Here is a 19,414-nt window from a genome sequence, read left to right as displayed (position 1 = left end):
ATAAACAATCTCAGTCAAGAAGTGAAAAAATGCAGTGTAAAAATCTCGTTATTTTGAAACCTTTTACTTGTTTTTACAAAACATATTAGTCGAAGCAGAAAATAAATCAGCATTTACTTCCTACTCATCATCATCTTCATCATTTTCCTGCAAACGGGTAGCGTAAATATTAGTAATCGCGTGACATTGGAGATTAAACACAAAAGGCTAAAAATACAGCTTCGAAACCTGCTGCTTAGGTTAGGTCGCTCCTGCCGCGGCGGCGGGTGAGTAACCAGTTTAACCGCGAGGAAGTGTTTTAGCATTTCGCACATACACCCGCGCGTTTGAACGCGCACGCACATCCACATATATATGTATAATTAATCGCTCTCTGGGCTCGTCTGCTGTCAGCCCGGCAAGGTCGCTCTTTTGTGTGCGCTTGGCATTGACCGAAAACGCGCCGCACTGACAATGAAAAGAGGCAATTGGCTGAATGCTGCATGATGTGTGCTTAATATGAATGTTCACCCGCACCTTCAAACCGAGACTACCGAGAGCGTGATTTGAGCGCTAATCGCACCTGATCGAGAGAGCTAATGGCCAGAGTGGCGCGGTCAGGTGCTCCAGTCGACCTTTACCGCGTCCTCATTGAAACATTAATGTGCAACTGATTAACATTGTAGCGTTGAATCGAGCGTATGCGTTGGCAATGTGCAGTTAGCATCAAGGAACTAACAATTTAGTCCCCTCTCGTGTTTCAGCCTTTAGTTTTGGGATGGTATTCGCTACAGAGTATGAAAAAAGTTATATAAACATTATTATCTCTATTCAAAATTAAAATTTTCTCACAATCTGTTGCTAAAAACCAATCCTGTCACGAAATTAATTAAAAAATACTTGAAGGATTACGGAAAACAGTTTTTTTCTAAACCAGAGAGACTGTTTCTAAAAATAATTAACTCTTATTTTGCATTTTGGAAACACGATAAACGCTAATTACAATTGAGGAATAAGGTGGCTCATTTAAAACTAAAAACTCCGCTACTTCATTTTTAGTGTCCTACCGCGTGAAAAATTGAAAATTGCAACGAATGACTTGATTTCAGTAAATTTAAATGAACGATGTGAATGCAGTTAACACTTAATCAAAATCAGACTAATCTTGATAATGAATTACATAATAATCGAAATATTCTTTGCTGCGCATCAGCCATCGAATAGTAAAGTTTGGCACAAAACTGTATTTTTTGACTAGTTTCCGCAGGGGTCAAAGGTCGAAAGTGGAACGACAGATTTTGGCTCTTGGTTGCGATTGCGGTAACTGCGCTGGAGGCGCGCCTAATTAATTTTTAGCGGCAGCTTAAAATACACGAGTTGGCGCTGCTTGCAGGCGAGGAAAATAAATAAAATGCACGCCACATAGAAACTGGTCGGAGCAGGCTGTGCTTGGGCGTCTTCTGCACGCAAAGCGCAAAAAGCGTGAAAATATGGTTTTAAAAACACGTACATCCATCCATCCATCGTCTGAAGCAGCTGGAGAAAGACGAGATGATCAGGTCACTGCACCTGCGCCTGTGGATGTGGAAACAGATTTATCATCAAACACACTATTTATTTATTACGGACTGGCCAGGTTGAATTTAATATTTGGGTTAGCAAGCGGGCAATTCGTCAGTTGAGTGGAAAATTGATCTAGTTTTCGTTACAATGCGCTCCAAATAGCTTCTTGTCTGGATGTTATCTCTTTCGCCGAATTAAAAAGTTTACGGCCGAGAATAGCGGCGCGTTTAGTCACAAAAATATGGCTCATGTCGAGCATTCCTCGCTTTTATATGTTATTTGCAGAGAGATAGCTAAATGTTTGTGAAATTCCCATTCCGCTCTTGATTGTCGCTTCCGTGTCTTTTATAATTCCAAGCAGATTGTGTATGTATCCCCCCGACTTGGATTCATAATTTGATATAATTGGGCCAAAAATGTGGGTGAACGGAATTTTCACCTGAAAAGTACTTTAAGATCAGGAAGCAGATCATTGCCTCATTTTTTCGAAAGCATGGTGACGTTACCATGGAACTGGAGAAAAAATTATGTTATTTTGAACATTAAGCTCAACCAGTGAAACTCCCATCTGCACTTAACAAAAATATATAAATATTTCAAAGCTATTGCCTGAAGCACTAATTAAATTTTCGCAAAATTTACTCTCCATCGTCAACTAAATCGATCACTCGCGTGCTGTGATTAAAGTTGATTGGCAATATGTCTTAACCACTCGCGTCGGCCCAAGAGCGTTTGACGCAATCAACCAAATTGGCGTAGTCGCCGAGAAACCGCGCGTGTGCGAGCCAATCTTGAGCTAATTACCGATCTGCTTAATTAAATGGAATGACGTTATGCCGCTTGCGGTTATTTTGGCACCGCGAGCCCTCCAGTTGCAACACTTTTGCCACCCTCGAGGCAATTACGGCCACCGATGGGGATGATTCACTCACCCTTATGGCTAGGGATATTGACTCTGAAACTCGTTTCGCGCGCTAGGAACGTTATTAAAACCGCTCTCGCGTGGCGGATCTTGTTCTAGCGCGCGAGTTGAAATCCATTTCCTGGCTCGGAGCGGTGCAATTTGCATTTCAGTGTTTGCTCTAAAAATTTACTGTGTTGCATCACTCGCGGTGAAAATAGACCATCATTCTTTATTGCTTCCTTTTGCTACCTTTACATTTGAGTTAGCAAAAATCCAACTACCTGCTCAGTTCCTGGATAACATCTTTCTATTCTTGCTGGAAGTGCTATATTCCAGTGCTTCTTACTAGACTTGTTCTTCTCAGCACTGTCAGTTGAAATTATTACTTGTAAAATATGATCCATCAAGCTTTTTAAATTTAGATTTCTGAACGACTTGCTTGATTTATCACTGGGTTAAGTGTTCAATCATAATATTCATTCATAATACTGTTTTCTGTAAAACTTTCTTAAAAATTGAGTTTAAAAAGCTTTTAAAGATTGTGTCTTCTATCCTGAACCTTCTAAACTAAATTTCTAGAGAAAATTGGCAGTTCTAATTTCCATCGCCGTAAATCTAATTATCTGCAGATAATTGTGGCAAAACGAGATTAATTTCTCAAATCCTTCCTCAGCGTGTCTAATTTTAACTGTGGGAGACCATTTAAATCCTGACGTAACTGCGTATTAACCGAAAGAGAGCTTGTGCCTGCTAAACACCTTATCGCCTAATCCTAGGCGAGCAGTCCTAAATGCGTAATGTCATTGCCACCCTTGAAAAATCCGCAAACAATGGGAATCCCTTAATGCAGCTGCTTCCTCTTCATTCAGCCGACAATGAGTATAGCGTTCTTTCTCTTTCTCGGCTTTCTTGGGAGATGAGAGGCGCCGTCGTGGGCGCCCTTTTGAAGAGCGGCGCCGCTCATCTGCATGCCCTCGACGCATGCATAACTCTTGCTTCGTGTCAGCTTTGAGCACTTGCATTTCGAGCGTCAAGACTAGCTCTTGATTCAGCACTGACGAAGCTGACGGAGGTGGCAAATGCTGCGTCACACTAATTATTCAATCACGGATCATTGCCTCTCCAGTCCTTGGCACAATTAATCAATCATTGGCTCGTATTCATTTGATGAAAATTATAAAAATATTGATAAGGTTAACTGGGAAAATCTGGTTGAATAGCAACTGCGCAAAGAAATGCAGATAAATTCCAAAACGTGAAATTTATAAAAATGATTCCAAAATGATTGAGCAAAATTTTGCGTTACTTATTACAATTTCTTTAGTCATTATTATCCTTCCTCTTCATAAGCTAATTGATTTTAACAAAATTTAGCATTTTATAATGGCAATAAATTTTACTACTATAAATTGGTACAGTTTCACATTTCATATTGTAATTTAAAAAATGCTAATGTTTTTATGGCGGTAAGATACGTTATTATGCGTTTTATCTTTAAAGTCCGGTTATTAATCTTTACCTGCCGCGATGATAAGAGAGAGTTCTGCCTTGCATGCTATTTCATGCTAAGATGCAAGCTATGCTTCCAAAAGCAAACATAACCTGTAGATTTAATGCTTTTATTAAAAAAATGTTAATTAACATTCCTCAAAGATAAATAAATGGAGTCTTCAATAATTTTAAATAGGTATTTTAATGCAATACGAACAATTTTTGGAGTTTTTCCCAATCATTTAGTACCATTTAGTATAAAGATAGGAAAAAGTGTGCTTGAAACTTCCATTTAGGGGCACTGAACTGATGCAAAAAACACTGGTATACCAAATCAACTGCTAGTATCGTTTGGAACGTTCAATACTGCTTTTCATTTTGTTCCATTTTTATAGCTAAAATTTTGCTTCGCAACTAGCAATAGAGAGACCTCACCGGGAGATGAACAACACACTAATGATAACGTTTTTACATCGCGAATTGATTTAACCAACTCATCGCATTTCTCAACAAACAAAACAATTTTGGTGCGAGTCCAAATGAAGTCCCAAGAGCACCGTAAATTTGCACTTGGATTAATTCATGTGGCTTATTTGTTGGTGCAGAAAACGTCTGCGCTGACGCCTATTTCGAAAACCCTCAACTTTCCGAGCTTCTAGAAGAGGAAACTGGCTGCAACGTCATTATGCAAGCGAGCGAAGAGCCTTTCTTTCCTAATACGCAGACTTCAGCCGGCATTGTGGCGACGCGGCGCCTTTTCTTTCTAACTCATTGCCCGACCACACGTACATCGTATGAGTGTTAAACCCCTGACGCGTAAATGAATAAATATTCAGTTTTAATATTTCTTTTTAGGGTTCACTCTCAAGATGCCACTTTCTGAAATAGGGAAATGGTCTGGTCTAATTTTTTAATTTCGCAGCATTAACTCGTTTGCTATATATATTACTCCGATAATAAATGCAGATCAGCCTATTTCTATCCCTATTACTGGGACATCAATTGGTAAAAATTCATATCACACTGCCACATATTCAAACAATTAGTATCAATTTGTATAGTTCTCAATGTTTTTAAATGCCGATAAATAACTAAAAGTTTAATTTAGAATTTGTTTCTATTACAAATCACGAGGGTTATCAATCTAACTCATTATAGCCATTTGTACGAGAAATCGTGTGCGGCTTTAAACAGCAGAAAATGCACCACCGCCCGCTACTTCTGCTATTATTGTTATGCAGGCGTCCCTTCTTGTCCGATTGCATTCACTCACTCGTCTCCGCTCTTGGGAAGTCTAATTCACTCGGCTGGCGCTCTGCCAAAATGCATTTTGCTCTTCTCGTGCAGCAGTGACGGATCCAGTTTTTCCCGCGGCTAGCGCGTCGGGCTTGCTCCGAGTTGAACGGTTTATTTTGTCTGCCCGGTCGAGGTTTTCAGTTTTATTATTCGTTCAAATCGAGTTTATTGATTACGAACATAACCCGGTTTTACTGAGCACTGAAGGCCGACACGTTAAATATTCCGTTCAGAAAGATGCAGGCCAGATGCTTAAATCAGTGTTTAAATTTTGAGAATTTCTAACAAATTACTTCTTGTTTGCGTTTGACATTTAGATCAACAACTTGATAGGGCAAAATCAAACTGAGTGCTCCAGTTTCTTTTTTTTAATGAAGAAGAGAATTATAAGAAAACGCTGGCAAATATGTATCGTAGAATTTAAATTTATATTTGCATTTTTTTATTAAATATGATATAATTATGTGATCTGTTTCAAATACTTACTCTTTTAATTTTACTCCAACTCCATAAAATATCCTATAAATATCAATATCTGTACGCAATTCTGTGTAAAAGCAAAAAATGTCTCGCGCCAACAGCCAGACAATGCGATCACTTTCTCTTGCAGCAATAATTGTGCAAAACCGCGCTTCCTTCTTGCCAATAAATAATTAGAGGCGTGTCTTTTGCCGACAATGCCGCAAATAGTGTGGCGAAAATCAATCTCAGGCACGCTGGCTTATTGAATAATCGTGATTACACGCGACTGATCGAGTTCACACGGTGGCGCTCCACATACTCTATGGTTTCCTTCCCGATGAATCGTGCATAATAATGAGTCTTGCACGCTTCGACGGATCTTACAGTTAGGAAAAAGTCTCGACATGGGCAGGTAATTATAATTAGGCGGGTCGGTACTCAATCCGGAAGGGAAATCGATCAACTTTTTAGTTTGGTTTAATTAGACAACTTAGGAGGAATGCACGGAGTAAAATTTAATTACCCGACAGTGAGCGACGGAGAATTGGGACTACCGGATTATTGGAATCCATGTTGAAGTGAGTGCTACTTGTTGAACTGTTTGTTAAATGTCATGATGAACACGTAATCAACAATCCGATGATATGGCAAGCCTCGCGGAATTAAAGCTGTGAATTTCACCGAAATATTTTATTTGATTCTATTGAGATAGAGAGATTCCTCCTATACGTCCAAATTACTTTTTACTTGTTTATTTAAGGAAATGTTTGCACGTAGAACAATAGATATTCTACCGCGTGAAAATGATTCTTTTAGGCGGACAAATAAAAAATTAAAATCCCATTTTTGAAGTGTGCCAACAAGAAACCATTATTATTAAAACAATTTTTGGTAGTGCAATTTTGAATATTTTAACATACTTATGTTTTTTGTTCCACCGTTCTAGAAATTGATTGGTAACGTGAGAATTCTGCTTATTAAAATGTAGACATTTTCAGCATTTTTACCCTTGATTGGACTTGATTACCATTTTTTATCAAAGCACGGCACTGATTTTCAACTTATTTGATGAATTGGGTAAATTTTCTTGTCTACTTGAGTAACTCAAGCCGTCCTTGGGCCCCGAAAATACCTCGGCGGCAGAGAGTAAAAACAACTTTTCGGCCAAGTGGCAGCAAATTACCCGCGTTTTCTTTTTCTGACTTGGCACGAGGATGGGATTGTCACTAGAGCAAACAAAATCACCGCACGTCATTTCCATAAACCGTCGTTAACGTTTCCTGGTAGGCGATAGTGCTAGCCGTTTTAGGCCGATGACAGCAATTATATTGGTGGTATTGCGCCATCAAGAAAAAAGTCCGAAACTGTCAAGGTGACTCGCACAGCTTGGGATTCGCCGGTTAGCTCACGCAGCGAACGAAATATGTGTGTGTGTGATAAGGAAGACAACAAATGATTGGTACTGATAAAGGATTGCGAAATACTGCTGAAGTGCGAAAGGAAGTGTAAACATAAAGCTATCAAATACTCTAGTTAAAAGGAATATTATTTTGCTTAGCTAAAATGCTTCCTTGACTCATTTGATTTCTGTTTTAAATTTTTACTCTATCATTAGTCTAATCAGTGGTTGATTTTGTTTGGACAAACCTATTTGGAAAAAACCCCAAAGAAACTAATGGACACTTTTTGATAATTTTAAAAATATTTTCGAATACCGCAGTGGAACGTATCATTTTAAACAAAGCTTCTGACCAAATGACTAACCGAATATATATTTTAAATCATTCATTGATTTATAAGAGAACACCACTTATTGATAAGCCATACCATTTTGAGCTGGTCTCGATCAATCTTGTAAATTGCAACGAATCATGCTAATTCCAGAAAAACAGTCGACTATTTATCACCTGCAGATTACACAGGAGATAAACTGATGAGAAACTTTCCCTTGCCGATCGAACTGCTCGATTCGAAAAGTTAGGCGCTATATTAGAAAAGAATTTACTTTGTTATCGGATCGTCCAGTTACATAAAACAGGTGCGGACTTTCCTCCCTCCAAAGCTCGTTTGTCCCGACAGCGAGTGCCGTTTGATTTCTTGCACGAATGCCCTTTTGATCCAAGAGCACGCGCGATCAATCGCAGACATTCCTCAACTCGGAATTACAATCGGCACCCACACTTCTTGGTTATTTTCGCCTGGGGCAGATTCGTGAGCAAACCTGGTCGCACAGCAAGGAGAAAGAAACCAAGGAAGGGCCTGCAGGCGCTTCATGGGATTAAATGCGGATCTTTCTGTGAATCACATTTGAATTAATGGATGTGCACTCGTTGCTTCATTGCAGACGCACTTAATGGCGCGTGTGTACGAATGCGGGCAGAGAGATGTAATCAAATGCAAACGGCCTGCAATTTATCACGGCAGCGGGTTAGTGGAGCAATTTCATTAGCAAAATGATCGGTGATAAAAACTTTCCTCAAATAGAATGTTAAAATAATGATGCATTTGAAACAGTACTATAGCGAAGAATATTATTTTTTATCTGATCTCTCTTCTTTGCTGATATCTAATGTGGTTAATGGGGTTGCTTAGCTACTGAACAATAAAAAATAGTTCGGATTTTTGCATGATTTTGAGCATTCTGTGCTACACATTTTTGGTGTAATTATACCGATTTGAATGATTTCTTTATAATTCTGCGTTTGATAGTATTGATTAACTACGTATTTTTTACTATTTTGGCTATAGGAGTACATGAATATAGCATTTGTGTGTTAGTGCGATTGTGAAAAAAGTTAATTTGAACGTAGATCGCTTAAAATGTAATCAAAATTTTCTTCTGATATTTTTCACAAAATTGGTAAAATCAGGGCAGTAACAAGCCATTAAATATGAATCTATATGATTAATTTGTTTGAAACAAAATACCAGAATTTGCACAGCTAATATTTTTTTTAACTACATCAAAAATCTGATAGAGATTCATTTGACTATCCCTATTTTAGATTCTGTTGTCACAGAAAACCCCGATGTCATAGTAAGGATAAAACTCCTAAATTATTCAGAAGACAAGAAGATAGCTTTAAAAGGATAAATCCAATATCTCAAATAATGAATATAATAGGAGCACTGACTCAAAAGCAATGCGATGACTGATGACATTTCTGAATAAAGGCTGCCGTCAGCCGCATTCGCATATCCAAATTTGGCTCATTTTCAGATGAGCACGCTAATTTACTTGTGCTGACACGCTAAATGCGACAGACTTTTCAATATATCCGTCCTTTCCTTTGCATTCAATCCTAGCTGAAATAAAGAGAAACTCGGCCACAGCTTCTGGTCCAGCAGCAGCAGCAGATGCGCTGCAGTTCATTTTACCATTTCGCCAAGCACACATTTCAATCGTTCCGTTCGTTCGTCAGTGTCCACTTTTTGCCGTGACAGCTGGTGCATAATCAGCTGAATCACGACGTGCGCCTCTTTCTTTCTCTCGGCTTTCTCGCGTTTCCGTGATTTACGGCGAATCGTCGTCAGCTGCGTTTGCATGTTTGCATGGCCCGATAGCCAGCCGTCCGTGCAAAATCACCGGCAATTTGATCAAATATTGGGTGCCGTTATGCAACCAATCAAACAGCCATTGACAGCCAACGTGAATTTACTAGTATGAAATGTACAGTTGCGGTAACGAACCGAGAAATTTAATGATCGGAATATTACAGAATTGCATTGCTATGAGAGGAAATTCTAACTGAGCTTGCTGATTGTTTTTAACATTTTAATGAGGTAAATGCCAAAACATGATTGCAATTTTATTTTCCATTTAAAAACAATATATAAACTATACTCAAATTCGTTTGCTCTCTATAGTTATTTTAAAAAAATGTTAATATCTCGCTTTCCACTGTAATTTAAACTGTCTAAAATTATAAAATTTGTAATTGGAACCTACTTCATAGATTAAATTTAAATTAATCTATTTAAAACAATCTGATTCATTTGAACACATTCGACGATGCGTATGATTTTGATATGATATCAAATCTTTTGAAGCAGTATAATAGAAAGATTTTGCCAAGCGGCTACACAATATAGTCAAGAGCCAAAAATAATTCCCACTACGCAAATAATAACTAAAAAGTGCTCCTAAAAATAGTTACTGAAAAATCCAAGACTACTCCTGAAATTTTGTCATTGAAATGTGCAAATTGCACTCTCATCGCGATGTTGCTAATCTTCTTCATTTTTGCCATTGTTTCAGAACGTACTGATTAAGAGGGACGAGAAAACGGACGAAATGACCGCCGTGGTTGGCGACTTCGGCCTGGCCGCCAAGATCCCAGATTCAAGGTAATCGTCAGTTAATTGTTATCTCGGCGGCTTATCTGCACTCCTTGAACTGTTTCTTTTGCGTCTGCCATGGGAAAATTTCGCATTGTGTCCGCACATTCCATCTTTCTTAAAATTGAATTATAGTTGTAGGAAAACACTAACTTATCACCGTGGAAGTTGCGCAATAATCGTTATCAATTTGCCCCTGTCTTCCCACGATTGTATTTCGGGATAATTTTGTTTCTGAGTAAATTGCAAATGTTACTAAAGTGTTTTAATTATTGCATCATTCGAATATTGTTTTCTAGCGTGAGGCAATAAGAAAAATGTATTTTGTGTGAGGTAATGCAGTAAGGGAAATTAATGTCGGCAAGAAGGCTTGTTTGAAATCGTGCCAATATAGGGGCCTAATTTGATCTGTTTATTAATAAAAGTAAAAAATCAACTTCGATTTTAAATGTGATTTTTCCCGAGTGAACATTCCTTCAACAGCTGGAATTTTTTAAATGAGAAATAATGAAACTACCACGCTGAAAAACTGTTTTTTACTTAGCCTGAGATTTTGTCGCAGTAAATGCTTTATTAAATGAAATAAGTTGAAAACAATGCGCACACTAAATTAATTCACAACCAATTCTAAAAGAAATTACTAAAAACCAATTTTTAACATCCAATCGGTTTCAGGAGTAGATACCGTCTTCCGACTGTCGGTTCTCCTTACTGGATGTCGCCTGAGTGCCTAAAGGGCGAGTGGTACGACGAACGCTCGGACATCTTCTCGTTTGGGATCATCCTGTGCGAGCTGATCGCCCGAATTGAGGCAGACCCTGACGTCATGCCCAGAACTGAAAACTTTGGACTGGACTACATCGCGTTTGGCGAGATGTGCGGTCCATGTCCACCAGACTTCCTAGCCTTAGCTTTCTCCTGTTGTACTGTAAGTTCGAAACTCAAAAAATATATATGTACTGCATTTCATTAGATCAGACATTAATGCTCAAATGATTGCGTTACAAGCCAACGTAATGTGGCTCTTACGAATGTTGCAACCTTCAATGCTGGTTATTCAATTCATAGGCACTTGCAATGATGGATGTGTAAAATTTTCTTAAATCATTGAAACATTTAAATATTAAAAAACGCATATTCAAGAGTGAATCAAATATACAATAATTTGTCAATATTGGCATTACAAAATGCTTAACTAGATAGCATTTAATGCAAACAGTAAAAATCTGAATTAGTTATTACCTGATCATTTATAAAATTAATAAAATACAATCTTGTCCTATCTATATATGGTTAGTTGTTTTAACACACATTTGTTTGTATCCTACAGTATGAACCAAAGAGTCGTCCTTCGTTCGTCGAGTTGAACGAGCGGCTACAGGCTCAGATCGAGTCTTACAAGAGCTCAGCGGCAACAAGGAGCGCGGCTTCGCAGGTCAACAACGGCGGGAGCCTAGTGGTGGAGGCGGTGCGCGACCACAAGTCGCCGTCGCCAGCCAGGAGGGTCAGCCCGTGCAAGGAAAAGTCGCCGGGCGTGATGAACGCTCGCAGCGAGGAGGTCATCGCTGAGGTGAGGCCTGAGAGGCCGCAGCTCTGCTTGAGAAAATGTGAGTTTTTCTTAATTTACATTTAATGCCTGCAATTTGCATGCCTCACCCAACCAATTTTGTAATTGAACAAATTGAAGAATAATAAATGATTGTAGAAATTGTATACCTTCTTCACACTTGTGTTTTGCCGTTTCGTGCAAATATTCCCCAAAAACAAACCATAAAAATTATTCTTAAACATTATGGCTAAAAAAAATCGACTAATTGACAATTTTAAGTAAAGTCAATTTCATTTGTTTTCCTCATTTGTGACTTACGGGTTTGGCTTTCTCGGTTTTATTTAATGACTGCATGGAAACGGATTATGAACTAACTGAGATTTCTAAACGAAAGAATAATTTAGCTCATGCCGTAAAATTTAAGTTTCTTAGAATTAGCTCTCTAAAAATCTGCTTTTTCTAACCTTCAAGGGATCAATTAATTTTACGAAAGCATGGCTTGAAATTTATATTTTTATTTCCAAGGGGGGTTATTTCATTCGCGCCTCTTTTTGATTCTCTCAGCGTATATTGTTTTCAATTCTTGTTAGATAAGTCCGTGTATTTAAAATTTATTGATCTAAAAAATTATTAATTAATTATTATGCCAGGTTTGCTCAGACAAACCTATTCCCTTTTCGCCTTTTTATTTGATTTTCATTAACAAATTTTAAGATTTTTTTCATTAAGTTGAATACAATTAACAATTGCTTTAATTTCAGTGAGCCACCGACGCTCGCTTTCCGAAGAGGTGATACAGGCGCCGACACCGAGCGACAAGGCACGCTGCCACTTCATTTTCAACCGCAACCTGTCGCCGCCGCCACCCCCCGCGGAAGTGACAGCAGACGGGCTGCTGCTGAATCCGCAGATGCTGGGCGAGTGCATGGGCCGCAAGGACCCGCACTACAAACCGTGCCAGGGCAATATGAACCCTTTCACTGCGCTGTCGCAGTTCCGCGGCGCCAAGAAACTGCTGCCTGGCGCAAGGGAGTCGACCAGCTGGGCTGAGGGAGACCTCTTCTCCTCCTGCTTTGAGCTGCCGTCGTCCTTCTTCGACGCCTTGGCCGCCGCCGATGCTGACGCGAACAGAGCCTCAGCGGCCGCGCTGGCCTCCGCCGCGCTGAAGAAAAAGTCACTGACGAAGAAACAGACGCTGTCGTTGCCGTCGTCACCCACGGCCGTGCGCAGAAAGTACTCGGCGCCCGACGGTAGACTCGACGGGGCCTGCGGCGGCCAGTGCGGTCACGCGGGAAGGAGGACCGCCCCGTCGCTCTTCGCCCATCCCCTCTTTGTTGGTATGCTGACTCCCGTTTTGAATTTTAATTCTCTGATCTCGGCTGTTAAGCAAGTTTGCTGTATCAACAAATTCAAAATCAAGACTGTTTAGGATTGTAAGGTAAAAATCACCTGAGGTCAAAACTTGCGGAATGATTGTTAAAACATCCCTTCAAAATGCATTCCATTTGAAAACATTCACAATCAAGTATATTGCTAGTTTTTTTTTATCTCAGGTATGATTATCTTAATTGAATGATTAAATTTGTTATAATTGGTGTTGACGCAAAAGAATAGCGATAGTGTGAGGTTTGTGACGTTGTCAGTTCAGTTCTTAAAAATTGAATGAGTTAAATATATTAATGTTCCTGATGGGATTTGTGGAATTGAAAATTAATTTTATCTCATTTTGAACCTGATGGAATGAAAATAAATTAATGTTGCATTTTTGAGAAAGTCATTAAGGTCAGTGTTTTTTTGTCTTTTAGAGTTATTGAAAATTATATTCCCTACATAATGATAGGGCTAGTGAAATGAACAATTATACTCAACGTCAAAAAGGTTTCCTGCTCAGAGCAGTTCCCCTGCTGGTGGCATCTCATTCAATCCTATGGATGACATCTGAAACACATCTTAAAAATTATCATTTATAGTATGTTTTGGGCGACACCCACAGTCTCATTAGCCGTTTACCAATTATTTTGTTTAAACCATGACAAAAAATATTCAAATTCATGCATTATTTGTTGAACAAAATATTTGAACGGATATTGTCTGAAAGAAATTTAATTATGCTTTAAATCGCTGGATCTTGGTATTTTCTAAATACAGAAGATAGTGTTGTCTTGTGAAAACATCAAAATACAAATATAATTGCAGTATGTTTAAAATCGCAGCATTTGTAGCCAGTATTATTTCTTGAAAAGTCACGTTCAGGCAATGCAACGCTTTAATCTCATAACAGCTGGCATATATTGAATTTCATGAATTGCTTAAGAACATTCATGTAACATTCCTCATGTTGTGTACCTTCAGCTGACGATATAATACTGAAAAGTAAATATTCAAGTGTGATCCCCTATTTTCTGCGAAGATAACAGAGTTGCCAGTACTTGCATATTATTTTAAAATCAGAATATTCAAAAGAAATGAAGTCACTTGTTAAAATAAAAGTGCGAACGGTTGTGTTAAAAATTAGGAGCCATATAAATATGCAAAGAATTTACCTCGTAACTCTCCTATCAAATTTAAGAGTGAATTGTATTACTTGAGTTCCATGGACAGACTGTCGTAAATGTTTTAATCTAATTGACCACTGACCTGATTGAAATTGTTTGAGAGAACGAGATTCTCCTGCGAACCAAAACGTTTCTTTTTCTTTTTTGATATTCTCTTACACAGGCCGTCATAAACAAGAATTTAATTATTTCAGCCTCTCGTTTTTCTTACCTCTGGGAAACCAAAAAGTTAAACTGCTTCACTTGTCTGTTTTAAAGGGCGAACACGAAGTCAGCCTAAGCAGTCATTGCGGCAAACGCCGAGCACCCCAATGGCGTCGGTGCACCCACTTTTGGCGCAGCAGCGCATCTGCAACTCGACAACCAACATCCTGGATGAGCGATGCGTTGATTCAGTGGGCTACCCGCTGTTGCGGAGACGTGGCTCGTGCGAGTCTGGCTTCTTCAGCGTGGGCGAAGGCACCAGCACGTCCGACCTCAGCCCAGACTGCCAGGCGTCGCTGGACGAGTCGGTGGCGGCCGCGCTTGGCTGTCTTTCCTCCTCAGGGGGACTCTCCGAGTGGCAGGATCTACTCGATGAGTATTCCAGCCTTGGGCTTGGCTCTAGCACAGGCAGCAGCCGATCGCATTTTTCGGCCAAAAGGTCCTCCTCCATCTACACTGACAGCTCCGAGGACATCTCCAGCCTAGGCGGCAGTGACTTCAGCTGGGATGAGGTATACCTAGTTTTTGAGACTTTGCCCTAGTTAGCAAAACATGGTATTTTTTCAAAGTAGAAAGTGAATAATTTCAATCAATAAAAATTTTCTGCTCACTCCTAGACAACCTTAAATATCACTATCAGTTTTGTCTGGGAAATTTCTCAAAATAAAATATTTAAAATTCGCTCACTATGGTTTTCATTAAAAAAAAACGAGTTGACCATGCAACAAATATAAATTTTCAATATATTAATTTTCAGAAGCCTGAAAAGTACTCTTATAAAAAAAATTCTGGTTGGCAAGGGTTGTTTGTTAAATTTGGCTCGTTTTAGGTTTTTTAAGTTTTCATGTTGCATACTCAGAGAATTGAACTTTGAAAAGAAGCTCAGACTACAGGTCGAGAAAACAGGCAAATACTTCCTTACATACTTTTAAAGACCCTTTGAATCACACAATTATCGCAATTTTTTTTAAATATTTTATCAATTTTTACATTTTAATAAAAGACAAAACTTTCATAACATTTGAAATGCAACAGTTATATTTTATTAAAAACTGAAGTCAGTCGTTTCATGAAGAACAGGAGGTGCTGATTATGATTATCAGGTATCACATCAAAACTCGATTAGATTTTATGGCTATAATAATTTCATCATTGTGAATGATTTATTTGAGTGCATTTGCACCCTGGATTCCAGTCCTAAACGTGTACTTTTGCAGGTGACCCGTCCACCTTGCGCTGGCGGCAACCTGAGCAGCCAGCATCAGCACATTACACGCATTGTCGAGTACTTTGAGCGAAAGCAGCGGACCAACTGCTGCGAGGAGGACCCGCGCAAGGAGTCGCTGGCAGCCATCTGGCTGGCGCGGCAGCACCGCGAGCTGCTGTTCCAGGCGGCAGCCAAGAAATACCCGGGCAGCTCGGCGCAGGCCATCGAGGCGCTATCGCACCGGCTGGCCAGGGCGTCGCGCTCGCCCAAGATCGCGCAGCTGCAGAAATGCCTCGAACGGATGCCACTGGAAAAGCCGGTCGTGCGCAAGACTTCCATCCCCCAGAGACTGAGCATTTGCGAGGGCACCGTCCGCTCCAAGCTGCAGCTCTTCGACAAGAAGACGAGCTAGGCAGTTCCCCCTCCCCTCCAGCCCCGAGCTTGACTTTGCCAAAGTTAAATAATTCAGTGCCAAATATGCGTTTACACACAGAATTATTATTGTCTGGGAATCCCAAGGGGCAATCAGATGGCTCTGTGGAATATTTTTTCATGTTATTTCATGTTGGAGACCCTTTGCTGGCCCATTGATACCACCAAAATTACAAAACAGCCAAATTGACTGCAATCAGCATTTGGTCTCAAATTTATTAGTTAAATTTATTTTTGGCGGGATCAATTGGCTAGCAGGAAGATCCTATGCATCCTTAATCAATGTGCCCTCTATGGAAGTTGTAAACTTTTGGTTGAGGGTTTCAGATTCGTTTATCCAGAAAATGTGGGATCTCGCTTGGAACCATAGTTAAAATGGAAGGTTTGGTGAATTAAATTATGAAGCCAGCTTTGCAGCAAAAACCTGTTGACATGACTATCCTAGCGAACTCTGATTGTTGAAAATTTTCTTTGTTAACACCACAAATAGCCACCCTGAGAGCCCCTTCAATGTTAGCTCAAAAATGCTAGTGCCAAATGTGCGGTCTTCAAACACCAAAAATTTTTGCAGTTCGAGCTCGGGCGCTGCGTCCCTGTCATATCCTTGCTGGTCATGTTCCACCGTCTAAAATATGGATTGACTTCCACCTATACCGTTTCTAGTGGTGTTCGGTTAATGGGAGAGCAAGAACAGTAATTTTTTAACCTGTAACACAGAGAAAGAGAGGTAATATTTTTGTGCTTCCTTCTTTGGAAGAGAGTTTTCTAGTGTGATAAAGACACAATGCCATACAAGAAATGTTGTGTGAATTGTGCGCTGACCCTCCTGTTGTAATAATTATTACTATCGCTAAGCCAAAATTAGAAGGAACGAAGAGTAGAGTTGGAATCCATCCATCCACACTCACCCCTCATATCTTATTGTAATAACAAATCCGCAATAAATTAATAACACACTACTTCACTTGCTCAAAAACAACAACAACAACAACTCTACTTGACACCAGCAGCATTCGATCCTCTGGTGATTTTAATACACTGAATTATTTTCCATTTTCACTGAAACTCTGGATCAATTGCATTTCATTGCTTTTCTCTGCTTCATTATTAGTTCTGGTTCATCATCTTCGAAACAAGTACAAAAGTAACTTATGAGTATTTCCATGCTTTCTGCAGCTCATTTATGCGATTAACACTACTCTGTACTAATTCTTTGCCGTCTAGTCACTGTTGGATGAGTTTGTTTTGTATCCGATCAATCACACTTGCAAACAGTATATTTGAGTTATTTTGGTTATGGGCTTCAGATTCTATTTCTTGAGAGGAAGTGAGCCAGTCACTAGACTTTGGATAGACTAATTAGGATAAACATCTATTATTAAGCATATTGAAATACATTCGTGTCGTCCTTTCTAAAATTAACCTCATGAAATATTTAGTATGTTGCTGTTTCGTTAAAAAATTAATCCGATATAATTTTTACAATGGAAAATAAGTGCGCAAGGTTTATTGAGTGACTTGGTATTGAGTAAAAATACTGTGTATCCAGGAACATTGTAAACCGAACTGTTAGGCTAATAATAGATGAAACTGTATTTTGGGAAATATTGTAACCACACAGTATACGGGTTTGAAAGTATTTCCTGAACTTTTATTTCGGAACTCTTGCAATGCAAAGTCACTCATCATCAGTCAGGCTAGAAGCCTCGTTGGTCACGAAAATATGGAAAATATTATTAAAGCAAGACTGAAGCAAATGTTGCAGTAGTTGCAGTTCAGCAGAACTCAAGGCAGACATTTTTGGTTTTCGGCGGCTCAAAGTTGCAGAGAGTTTTCATTTTGCAGTTTCAAATGCATGGTTCAACCAGAGCTGAAAAATCTGCCTTAAAAGTCCTGTTGCACTACTTAATTAAAAGAGAGTATTAGAGCGAATTTGTACATTGTCATAATGTGTATGGAGATGAAGATTATCATTATTATTATTATTATTGCTAAAACTATGATTTTTGCTGATTATAAAATGCGTTGTTTTAGAATCAAGGAAAATAAAATGTTACAACCAATTGTAATTGTCAAGTAAACAACAGTTGCGTTTTATTTGATCAGTCAAAACCTTCTCAGTGCTACCTCAACAAAGAGAAAAAGAAACTGATCACAGTTTTATTACATAAAAATTTCAGGACAACAACTTAATATTATACATATTAATTATAGAATTAAAGTTACGTAGGTGAGAGTAAAAAACCCTCTGAAAATATAATAAATTCAAAATTAAAACCACCTTTATTCCTTTTTAAAGCTCGGAAGTGAAAAAATTCAGAATACAGCAATTGAACTTTTAAAATGTTTATACGTTCTTGTTTATTCTTGCAATGGTCAATAAAATAAATAAATTAAATATATGAAGATTTAAAAGCAAGAAATGGCGAACAGCAAAATAAAGCTAAAGTAATATCACGCCGCACTGAGCCGCAAATTAAAAATATTATAATTATATCATAACTAAATTACATTAAATGTGTTTTTCGTGGTGTATTAAAATGAGAAAGTTGTGCGAAATACATTCCCTGGACCATGAGCTCACCGGGTCCCACTAACATCGCCTAGCTGGTATCATGGGCAGGATGGGGCCCGAGTGGTCGCAGAGGAGCTTGGGCCCAATTAAGCCATCTTTTCACCTAGTATTTTATTGAAATACCAGACATTTATTTTGTCCCTTAAGCCGCTGAAAAGTTGCGTAAACCAGGAAGTGGCGAGTCGGCGCCGGTGCGCCTCCCAGGCCGCTGTACTATTCGAGCATTTCGAGTTATTAAATTAACCACCTTTTGCCAACTGTGACATCGGGCTGCCAGTAAAATATTCCCGAAATGCAAAAATATTTCCCATTTGCTTGACACTACTCCTACAGGATAATTCCTCGCAACAGGCTGGTTTCTATTATGATGAAATATTCACTAGTCAAAAAGTCTAGCACTGCTTATTTTATTTTAAACTTGTGCTGAAACGAAAAGTATGAATAATTTGATATCAATTTGTGGAGATGGTGGCGAGCACCAAATGCGCGGACCACCTGAAATGAACTCCGCAATCAATATTTCGTCCAGAGGCGCAATCTGGACGTCATCACTGTTGCAAATTGCTTTACTTTTAGTTTTCACTTGAATTTTCAAATATCTCCTGCAAAAAACGTGACACTGGAGATGGCAGGAAAATGAAATAATTCAAAATGTACAACGTTCTTCAAATTTGGCTTTTCTCAATTTTCAGAGGCTACGTTTAAGTCCATGGAGCTAAAATATTCTAACATTTCAAATTAATTTAAAACAATCTTAAAAAATAGTTAAATAACAATTGAATTTAAATTTAATATGATTTTGGGTTTGTTTGAATATACAAAAATATCAGTCGCATTATGTTTGAGGTGTTTGTGGAAA

The 19,414-nt window shown here is 38.8% G+C and overlaps 1 protein-coding gene across 1 annotated transcript in view; it reads left to right on the top strand.

Moving 5' to 3' along the window:
* cdi (center divider) overlaps positions 1-18,064 on the top strand; it is a 53,399-nt gene extending 35,335 nt beyond the window's left edge. Inside the window, exons 5-10 of the mRNA XM_065497607.1 lie at positions 9,954-10,042; positions 10,709-10,961; positions 11,364-11,640; positions 12,344-12,919; positions 14,396-14,853; positions 15,559-18,064. Of these exons, the coding sequence (XP_065353679.1) occupies positions 9,954-10,042; positions 10,709-10,961; positions 11,364-11,640; positions 12,344-12,919; positions 14,396-14,853; positions 15,559-15,960 (2,055 nt within the window). The 3' untranslated portion in view covers positions 15,961-18,064. The remainder of the gene's footprint in view (positions 1-9,953; positions 10,043-10,708; positions 10,962-11,363; positions 11,641-12,343; positions 12,920-14,395; positions 14,854-15,558) is intronic.
* Positions 18,065-19,414: the final 1,350 nt, after the last annotated feature.

This window comes from Cloeon dipterum, chromosome 1 (assembly GCF_949628265.1).
Source record: "Cloeon dipterum chromosome 1, ieCloDipt1.1, whole genome shotgun sequence".
Taxonomy (NCBI): Eukaryota; Metazoa; Arthropoda; class Insecta; order Ephemeroptera; family Baetidae; genus Cloeon; species Cloeon dipterum.
This window is presented reverse-complemented; position numbering and strand designations above follow the sequence as displayed.